The sequence below is a fragment of the Drosophila arizonae genome, chromosome X (assembly GCF_054131065.1).
Source record: "Drosophila arizonae isolate 15081-1271.41 chromosome X, UAZ_ARI_1.0, whole genome shotgun sequence".
Lineage (NCBI taxonomy): Eukaryota > Metazoa > Arthropoda > Insecta > Diptera > Drosophilidae > Drosophila > Drosophila arizonae.
Window position 1 is genome coordinate 12,929,741 of NC_142927.1, and position 10,782 is coordinate 12,940,522.

The window sequence follows — 10,782 nt, forward strand, 5'->3', positions numbered from 1 at the left end:
TACACTTGGCAGGATATTATGTAAATTGCTTTTCATATTTGTGCAACATTTAAATTTACACCCAGCGAGATAGGCAGAGCCACAAAGAGAACGAGAGGGAGAGAGAGGGAGCGAGGTGGTTGGGTGGTGGGTGGTGCGACAGTAAGTAAATCACAGCAGCAGCCGCTGCTGCGGTGGTTGCTTGCGCTGTTGGTGTTGATGTCAAAGTAAAATGTAAAGGCCTAACAGGCAGACATCATTATAATGGCAGACAGCGCCAATGGCTGATTGAGTGAAAGAGTGACAAACTGAATGAGCGACAGAGCAAGAGACAGAGGGGCAGCGCGAGCGACAGAGCAAATGCGAGTGGAGACGATGGAACAGATAGTGACAGGCACTGGCTGGGCATAGCGGGGGCGGTCGGGGCGTGGCAGAGGCACAGAATTGTCGCTGAGCGCCGAGATGCGTCTACGGGGAAAAATTAACGATGCGTAAAACGTCCTCACTGTGGTTTTTATTTATATGAATGTCCCCCTCTCTCTCTCTATATATATATCTCTCTCTCTCCCTCTTCTATCTTACTGTGCGTGTGAGCGTGTAACTCGATATCTCTGTGTGGATGTGTGTGCGAATTTTTTGAGTCTTGGCGGAATTATTTGATAGCCCCAGTGAAATGAAATTGCAATGTGTCAGTTTTAATGGCGCTGCAATTGCTCCCAGCGCTTAATATACAAATAAATATGTGTGTGCGTGTGTGTGTGCGAATGTGTGCGTGCGTGTGTGCCGTAAAATGCACAAAATGAAATGTTAAAATCCTGACAGAAGCCGCCTGGGACAGTAATGCACAGACAACAGCCATTGAGTGCTAAGTACAGTTTAACAAACACATAAAGAAAAGCAAAACAATCAAAGATAAGAGCAAGTGGCGAATAGCGAGTAGTGGGAGTAACGAGCAGCGAAGAGTAGCGAGTAGTGAAGAGTAACGAGTATAGGGAGTAACGAGTAGACTGAGTAACGAGTAGAGGGAGGAACAAATAAAGTGAGTAACGAGTAACAGGAGTCATAAGTAGAGAAAGTAACAAGTAGCGGTAAGTAACGAGTAGAGGGAGTAACGAGTAGAGTGAGTACTGAGTAGAGAGAGTAAGGAGTAGAGTGAGTATCAAATAGGGTGAGTATCAAATGCGAAGCATTGTTAATGTGAAGAGAGAATAACGAACTATCACCAGATATATGCTAGCTATTAACAACCGCGAGATAGTCTCATTAGTCATTACTCATTACCCACTTGTCTCATGCGCCAATAGAACTACGCTAAAGGAGCAACAAGTGACGAGAAAGAAAAGCCCAAGAGTAACGAGTGGATGCAAATGTAAAATGCGCGATTTAAATACCACAGCGCATCATAAGAGGCCGAGAATTGGCTGTATATAAATATTTAAACAGTTGCAAGAGCAGGTTGCTGCAGCTGCAACGAGTAGCGAGGGAGCCAAAGAGAATAAAAGAGCAGATGGAGTCAGCAACAGAGGAGAGGGAGAGAGGGAGGGAGAGAGGTGGAGTGAGATAGTGGGCAAGTGAAATGCTTGCAATTAAGTTCAAGGAATAAATACCAAAGGCAAAAGGAAATGAAGTTGTCAGCAGACTGAAAAGCGAATGCAAATAAATATTAAAACAGTCGGTAGAGAAGTGAAACGAAGTCAAACTTAATTAAGAAGACCCATGAAAAAGACGAGAGGCCAGATAAATCAATCAAATTTCGCCAACCAACCGGCAACAGCAACGCGTTGCCAAGGAAATTGAGTTATAAACATGCGACGATTAAACTGACTCTCCAGCTCCAACTCCTGCTGCTGCTCCTGCTCCTGTTGCTGCTACTCCTGCTCCATATCAAAGCAACCCGATTCAATTGATATTGATACATTTATATAAATAAAAAATAAAAAAATAAAAAGAGAAGAGAGAAATCCTGACAGATAATGCTATCGATTCAATTAAACATGTATGTACATGCATATGTATGTATGTGTGTATAGCAACCAGACTTTTTGTTGAGTAAACTTTCGCGGTAATCATTTTACTCGAATTATTTAACTATAAAGAGTTCAGCCTGATATGTATTTGTAATGAAACTCTGCTACAGCTGAAGACAGCAATTTAAAATGAGTATTCATAATGAGGATTTCTCTATTTCTTTACATATTTTTATCATAGCTCGCAAATGACTGTTAACCAATGCCTTCTCTTTCACTCACACTCTGCGAGAAAGCTCGGAGAGCACGCTTGAGTGATATTCGCGGTGTATTTAACAGTGCTCAGAGAGCAGCCAATTGCATCGGCTCTTCAACAAGCTCGTTTGCGATCGGCTAGCAATCGTTTTTTGTTTTCGTTGTTTTACTGCGCTCTGGTTGGTTCGCTTGGAGTGCAGCAGAAAGATTTTTGTGTATGATTTGTATGTATGCGTACGTGAATTGAGTACGGCTGCATGTGTGTGTAACTGCGAGAGCATTCGCATTGACTATTTGACTCTTGCTCATCTACAGAGTCTCAGTTTGCGAACGTTAATCGTACTATCCCTTTCTGACCAATGACCAATGAGCGTCACACGAATAGATCAACTTAAGGCGCTCAACAGAAAATAAAAACGAAAAGAACCGAAGTGTGTTGCTCAGGGTAAGAGCGAGAGCGAGTGAGCATGATATTTTTCGTTTGCTTTCGCAAATGGAGCGTAAACAATGGAACTATAAACAGTTAAATATTGGCAAACTATGATTACGTAATTAATTTATTTTGTAATCATATTATATTTTTATGATATTGTATAATTACGTAAATATTTTTAAGTATTTTTAAATTTTTTTATGCAAATTTCACTTATAGTATCTAAATATTATTTTTTTTATTAATAATTTTATACTTTATGCATTTATACTTTTGCAACTCTCATTTATTTATTTGTTATTTATATTTTATAGCTATTTTTATAATTTGTATTATAACTTAAAATTGTTTTTAAAGCAAATTATTGTTATCAGATTTTTATTAAATTTGCATTTCGATTTTTTTTTTTCTTATTTATATTATTATTTATGGTATTTGTTTTATATTTTTAGGTTTAAGCTTTTCGTATCTGTTCTCTGGCTTTAATTTTCAAGTCCTGTTTACAGGACAAAGCCAATTATGTTGGAAACATTCCAGAGAATTTGCATAATGTCAACAGTGCAGAGCTGACACTCACACACACACACACACACACACACACACACACACACACACACACACACACACACACACACACACACACACACACACAGACTCAAACACACTTGCATCAAGCAAAAATCTCGAATTGAAATTCTGTGGCCAAATCTCTGCTGTATGTGTGTGTGTGTGTGTGTTTGTGTGTGTACTTTGGCCAAGTTAAGCATTTGCTTTTAATTAACTTGAATGCTGTACTCACAAAAAGCCAGCAGCAGGTGTTGCTGTAAGGGGCGTGCATTAAGTGGGCGTCACTGGACTCAACTCACCTGCAAAGATACCGAAAAGAGCGAAAAGAGAGAAGAAAATGTGTTAGAAAATATGCAGACAAGTTAAATTATATTATATGAATATCGGCTTATGGCACATGGTCTGGTCAGTATAATACGGGCGATTCATAATGGGAACAAGGACTGCCCGTCACCGCCCTCTCCCCCACTCACTCTCTCTCTCCCTCGCTCTCTATCTGCTACCTTTCTCGCTTATGCTGTCACCGTAAATGTAGTTATAAAATTCATATCAAAGTGAGCTCACAAGCCAAAATCCCAAAATCAGCTCCACACACACACAAACACACACACACGGACAGACACACTCGCTCTCTCTCTCTCTCTCTCTCTCTCGCTCTGTGTGTGTGAAATGTATTTGCCTATTTACAGCCTATTGCACATTTTGATGGCTCGTTAAGGTGGAATGGGGTTGCAGGGGCTGCGGCTGTGATGTGATATGTGTGTGTGCGTGTGAGGGTAGTAAAAAAAACTTAGTCAAGCGCAAACCAAAAACTAAATTGAATTTTCTGCAGGACGAAATATGAGACACAGATTAAGATTGAAGCCCAGACTCACACCATCTCTCTCTCTCTCTTTCTCTTTCTGTCTCTCTGTCTCCCTATCTCTCTCTATCTCTTTTTTTTCCTTCTTTCTTTCACTCCCTCGCTGCTTCTCTGCTTTCCACTTACCGAGAATGCTTTGAGAAATACCAAACACTGTATGATGCCCTCCATGGTATCGCCGGTCAGGCAAAATGTCCCGGTCAGATGGCGTCCCTTGCGTCCCACTGTGGCTGCGGCCAGCGAGGCATGGACCAGGGCGCGCTGCTGCTGCTGCTGCTGGCCGGCGATGCCGACGACGCCCTTGACGCCAGCAGCGGCGCTGGCAGCGGCAGCGGCGGCCGTTGCCACCACCCCGCTGGTCAGCATGCGGGGCAGTGGGGCGGCGCGCATTAGACGCTCCAGCGAGTCCATCTCTGGTCTGCGTCTGTGTGTGTACGTGTGTACGTGTGTGGGTCTGTCTGTCTATGCCGATTGCTATCGATAAGTTATCGACTAGCCGTTCACAAGTTGCGATTAACTGTTATCGATTATTGGTTGTTGTTTTTTACTGTTGCTTTGCTGATTTCTTTTTTTTTTATTCGTATTATTTTTCGTTCTTTTTTATTAGCTTTTTCTCATTGTTGGTATTTTTATATTACACTAGTTTTGCGGTATTTTTTTCGGTTTGTTTGTGGTATACTTTGTTGTATTTTTGTTTTGTTTTTATTGTTGTTGGTCTTTACAAGTTTTTGATTGATTGCTGCTCACACATTTGTTTAACTGAAAATGCGTGTTTGGGAATTTGTTTTTTAGTACATTTTATTTGATTTGATTTCGATTTTCATTTTTCAATAATTCCTCATTAGAATTTGCCAACGGAACGAATCAAGAACTCAAATCAAACCGAGAGTAAAGAAAAATCTACAACTGTCTGGCCGAATCGACGGCCACTGGGCAACTGCACCAGTTCCAGTTCCCGTTCCCGTTCCAGCTTCAGCGAAACAGAGTGAAATGAAACCAAGACGAAAGTGGAACACGGCTAATGCGACCCAAAAAAAAAAAAAAAAAAACAGAGAAAACAGTCAAGAAATTGTCATTATGATGACTTCGTACCAAAGGGAAACCGAAAGACGGGCAGACAGACAGCGAGACAGACCGAGCAGATAGAGACGGCAATAGCGGCCCTCTCTCTCTCTCTCTCTTTCTCTCTCGCTCTGTCCGACAGCTAGTAACTCTTCTGCTCCGCTGACTGGGGACTAATAAAATGCAAGTTAAATGTTTGTTAAAAATTTATTGCCAAGAACTGAGCGCAGATATGTTCAAAGGCAGCCAAAAGACAGACAGAAAGAAAGAGAGAGGGAGAGAGAGGGCGAGAGAGGGCGAGAGAGAGAGAGAGAGAGGGAGAGAGATACGAGGAAGTGGAGAGTAGAGCAAATGTAAACTGACATCTTTTGGCAGCTCAGCAGGCGACAAAAGTTGATGCTTCAGACTCTGTGAGGATAATACGAGATAAGCCTACAAATTTGGTAAATTTTCGGAATATTCTTTTACGGTTATTCCTTGGCCTTACAGGCATATTAAAACCTGGAGCCGGCTATACAAAATATTTGTAAAAAAAATAAAAAATAAATATTTAATATTGTGGTAAACCTCATGTTGCAAATCTTAAGAAATCTTAGCCAGATAAAGAAGATAAAAATGATAAAAAAAAGTGCTGTCGCTCTGCTAAACAGTTAAATATCGATAACATTCATATTAACTATCGATAATTTTAGCTATCATGCTTTACCATCTAATTTTTAATTTAAAATTAAGAAATTACTACAGGATAGTGATTGAAAAAATATTGGCTGATAAATATCGACAATATTCTAGTTTATTATCGATAGTTTTAATTATTGTGCTTTTTGGCATTCAAATGCAGCCCATAAAACTCTTCAATTGTGGCCAAAATCACTTTGTCACTTGTGTCGCCTGGCAGGCTGCTGTATGTGTATGTGTGTGTGTGTGTGTGTGCTGGTGTGTATGCTTTCTGCGTTTACAGTTAAAGAAAAATATGCATACAGAGAGACCCGCTTGACAGTCGTCAGCGCGTGGTCCAGTCTGCAGTCTATAGACCTTAGGATGCTGTACTTTATGCACTGTTGCCCCAGTCTCGACCCCCTCGTCCCTCTCTCTGCTCGTCTCTCGCTTCTCATCTTCTGCTCTCCGCCTCATCTTCGGTCCGAGCTGTTGGCTCTTCCGCTTCCATACGCCTGATGCTTCAAGCGTAATTTATCTGCTAGCAAAATGTGTGGCTGCGACTGTCAGCAGGACTCCGGGCTGAGCAGGAGTCGGCAGGGCGGGGCAGGGCAGGGTGGGGTAGGGTAGGGCCAACTGCCAGCAAAATTTATGCAGGCCAACGTATGGCCAACAGTTGCCAACACACACACACACACACACGCACTCGCTTCTTATTGAGTCAGCGAGCGGGAAGGCGGAGAGTGGGAGGGGGAGGGGCTGGGTTGGTGAGATAGACTGTGTATTAACTGCAGCTAAATCAAAGTTTTGAACCAAGTTATGAATTATTTGCCATTGTGCAGCATGCGAAACATTTCTTTGTCGCTTTGTGTCCGGGACGAGCTCAGTCAGGAAACGACAACGGGGCAACCTTTAGCCCCAATTCAACCGAGCACCGACTCCCCACCCCACTCCCCTGCATCCACTCGCACTCTGGCTTCCTGCGCCTGCGACGAGGCTATCCGGCGGATGGGCCTCTCCCTCAATACCTTTTGCTACCTGCACTGTCATTGTGGCTCGGCCCGGCCCGGCCTGGCCTGGCCCGGCCTGGCCTCGTCGGCTGTGCCTTTCTACAACATTTTTGTGGGCCAAGTTAATTTGAACATAAACAACAACAACAAGAACAACAGCTGGCTGTGGCTTCATTTTTTCCGTAGGAGGAGCAGACTAACAAATTTGTATAAAAATAAATAACAAATAGGAAAAGAAAAAAAAGAGAGAGAAAAGCGAAATGAAAAGCCAAAAAAAAATAAATAAATAAATAAAGATATGAAGAAGGTTTTTCTCTTCTTCTTCTTCACTCTTTTTACTGTTGAGCTGAGATGATGCGGCATTTGACTTTCTGGGACAGTCGAGACACGTCAAATTCATAGACGACCCAAAACAAAAAAGAAAAAAGAAAAAAACAAAAAAATGTATACAAAAATTATTGTTGGGCGCAACAACAACAAATAATAAATAAATAAGAAACGAGCGAGCAAAAAAAAAAAAAAAATTAAATGATGCACAAATTAAGTGAAAATAATAAACCCAACGGCAAGCAAACCCAAACACACACACACACACACACACACACACACAAAGAAAGGGGCGACTGGCCAAAACGGGCGTGACTCTGCTTCAAGAAAATGAAGCACTAAAGTTAATTAAAGCTTGACCGCCCGCACAGTGGGGCAAAGACAGCACGCGCCCAAGAGAAACGCCAAGAAAATTGAAGGAAAACTCATGTTTGACTGATTGATTGACTGCCGACATGACTAGGCTATAATAAGACCAAATATTCATATAAAAAGTATATATCGATATCGGTTTTGATATCGATTCGATATTTTGAATAAATTTGTAACAGAATTTGCAATTAATGATATGTTGCTTATTATCGAAGAATTTGCATGTACCTATCGATAACATAACGATCAGACAGTTGGCATACACATATCGATAGCTTTTTAATTTAATGTATCGATTATTAAAGTATAACGATAAGATTTATCGACTGAGTCAACTTGCAAAATATTAGCTAAAATATCGTTTTATATCGATTTTTTTTTTATATCAAAACTAAAAGTAAAATCGATAATAATAAGTTTTTAAATATAAAAGACAAATTAATTAATTTTGTACATATTTGTATAGATATATAAAATATAATATAATACAATATATATCTTCTATAAATATCACACATCAATTTTACGCACTATCGATAGACGATAGAAAACGAGAGTTCGAAAGAGATAATTAAGAAACCCAGCCCAAAAAGAGCCACCCTAATGAACACAGAGGGCAGCAGATGCTTTCGATATGAACTCTCCAGCATTTCTCTCGTTCTCACAATCGCTCTCTCTCTCTTTCTCTCTCTCTGTCTCTCTCTTTATCTCTTGGAGCTATCGAAAATCGATGACACTTGAGCTGTGTCCAGTGTGAAAAACTAGAAAATTTATCGGACATAGGCTCGGGTGGCGCTTCCACTCTACGCGCGCGTGTGTGTGGGTGGAAGGGGGAAGGTCTAGGCTGGGGTTACGGCTTGTGGGGTCATGTGTCTTTGGTCAAGGCTAGAGTGCTTAGAATCCTTGCAAATGAATGGCTACGCATTGATCTAATGAGCTGTATTTACATTTCAAAGCAGCTGTAGCAGCAGCTGAAATGGGAGCAGCTGAAAGAGAATGAGAATTGTAGAGCTGAAGTATCCGAGAATTGCGTGTGTGTGTGTGCGGGTGTGTGTGTGTGCGGGTGTGTGTGTGTGCGGGTGTGAGGCTGTGGAAAGGAACGTTGGACAAGGGGACGATTGCATGCGATTTGTTTTATGGCCGGGCATGCACATTAAACGCGCAGTTAATCACACGCAATGGGCGTGGCCAGGCGCCTAGGCTCAGGGCAGAGCATACCCGGCGACAAATCAAATTGATTCTGCAGTGCGCTTAATACACTGCACAAAGCGAGGCAACCACAAGCTGGAGCAGGACGGCGGCTGTGGCAGTCAAGGAAGTGAGTGTTGGAAAATGCCATTGGCTGGAAATGTTCTCTGAGAGTTGAGTGTTGGCTAACGCAAGGATTTCAAAAAATCATCTATGTTTCGTATTCCCAGAATGTTATATAAAATTTGAGTGTTGGTTAACGCTAGAAACTGCAAATTTCTTTTGACTATTAACTGCTGGTTAACGCTGTAATTTAGTTATGTTATGTATGAATTGAGTGTTGGCTGGCGTTTAAATTTCCATGAGTAAATTAAGTATTGATTAACGCTTCAATATCGAGATGTTCTCGGAAAAGTGTTGACTAACACTGTAATCATGAAATCATGTAGGAGAATTAAATTGTATTGAAGCATTGACTGTTGATTGACGCTTTAGTTTAGATATATTATGCTAGAATTGAGTGTTGGGTAACGATATAAATTGTCTCTGAGAATTTAGTGCTGGTTAACACTAAAATATCCAAATATATTCTGTGAATTGATTGGTTGATTTAAAGACCTAGTGTTGGCTAGTGACATCATTCTGAGGAGCTATCGTAGCATTAAGTGTTGGATAACGTTTTGATTCTGAAATAGTTCTTAGTGAGCATAGCGCAATAATCTAGAAGTGTTTTTTAAGATTCGCATAGTAGTTAAGACTAAAATGAACAATTAAGAACTGTTTTAGAATTCAGTGTTGGTCAATGCCATAGTTCGGACCTTTTGACCAGCAATACTGGCGCAAAGTTAACCCACATAGATAAACGAGAGCTACCTATCCAGCTTAGTCTATCTTCGAGTGAAACTTATGAACTATTGTTGAAATGCCTTCACTTTGCTAGGGTATCTGAGCTGCGGTTTGATCGTCAAACTGTTTCTTTCTGTTTCTTACTTTTTTGTTGGACGTTTTTTGCTGTTGCTGTTATTGCTGGCGCTGCTGTCGTTTGGGGCTTTAATGCAGCATTATTAAATCACTTTTATTGCCATTGAAATGTGCAAAAGTTTTTGTGCGTTGCCGAGCTGCCGCGCCCACCACACCCCCATGCCAACCAAGGGGCTGTACTATGTGGCGTATGCGTAATATGAGCGGCAAAGCGTTTCTCATATTTTGTGGCTGTTGGCGGGCAGCTAGGCGACTCGAATCAACTCATTGACAGTCACAAAGAGAGAGGGAGAGTGGGGGAGAGAGAGAGAGAGAGAGAGAGAGAGAGAGAGAGAGAGAGAGAGAGAGAGAGAGAGAGGTAGACAAAGAGGCAAGTGAATTATAGATTTGTTGTCTGTAGCTGCTGCTGCTGCTTCAAGCCATTGGCATGTGTGACTGACAAGACAGCTAAACAACAACAACAACGACAAAGACAGCAGCAGCAACAACAATAACAATAACAAATAAACAGAACAACACACAATGAGTCTTTGGCCACTTGAGGCGCCACAAACAAGACACGACACGAACAACTTGATAGCGAAGCAGAAAAAGCGTCTGCCTCGCAGCCATGTAAGGCCTAGCATTGCGTGGGTGTACACACACACACACACACACGCACACATGTGCTTCTGTTTGTGCGGGCCTTGGCATCACAGAGCAAAAACAAATCTGAGGCCAGTCAAACTCTCGAATGGCAAATGACGTCAGTTGAATTCAAAAAACAGCATTTGCTACAATTCAATTTGGTGCTCAGCAAAAGTACAAAGAATTTCATAAGTTCTAAACGCTCGAAATGGGGGCGGGGAGGGGTTGAAGCAGAAGTGAAGCGAAGGGCGGAAGGGGAATGGGACGACCCATACGGCACAGGGGGTTGGACAATGCAGAAATATCAATATTGCGAGCATATTTCAATCGAAGCAACAATAAATTGGCTGCTGGGCCAGCATATGCGTTCATTAGGCATTATGAAACGCAAAGAGAGAGAGGGAGACAGAGAGAGGGCAGCAAGTTGGACATAGAGATAAAGAACCAATCGAAATTGTCCTTTGAGCTAACTTTATGAACATTGCTGCCTCGGCT

The 10,782-nt window shown here is 41.7% G+C and overlaps 2 protein-coding genes across 16 annotated transcripts in view; both read right to left on the bottom strand.

Moving 5' to 3' along the window:
* The window catches only part of rg (A kinase anchor protein rugose), a 119,511-nt gene that overhangs the window by 97,690 nt on the left and 11,039 nt on the right, over positions 1-10,782 (bottom strand). For 3 of the 11 annotated variants that reach the window (XM_018016376.2, XM_089474856.1, XM_089474853.1), the window contains exon 1: positions 4,190-4,474. The exons of 1 other annotated variant lie outside the window; for it this stretch is intronic. In XM_018016376.2, coding sequence (XP_017871865.1) covers positions 4,190-4,474 — 285 coding nt within the window. Of the gene's footprint in view, positions 1-4,189; positions 4,795-10,782 lie in introns of those variants that run through there. 7 more of the 11 variants (XM_089474860.1, XM_089474858.1, XM_018016383.2 and 4 more) reach the window with 4 other exon arrangements.
* Positions 3,456-10,782, bottom strand: part of LOC108619706 (uncharacterized) — a 35,687-nt gene continuing 28,360 nt past the window's right edge. For 3 of the 5 annotated variants that reach the window (XM_089474872.1, XM_089474870.1, XM_089474871.1), the window contains one exon: positions 4,626-4,822. In XM_089474872.1, the coding sequence (XP_089330998.1) occupies positions 4,819-4,822 (4 nt within the window). In that variant the 3' untranslated portion in view covers positions 4,626-4,818. Of the gene's footprint in view, positions 3,501-4,625; positions 4,823-10,782 lie in introns of those variants that run through there. The other 2 variants (XM_089474873.1, XM_089474874.1) reach the window with 2 other exon arrangements.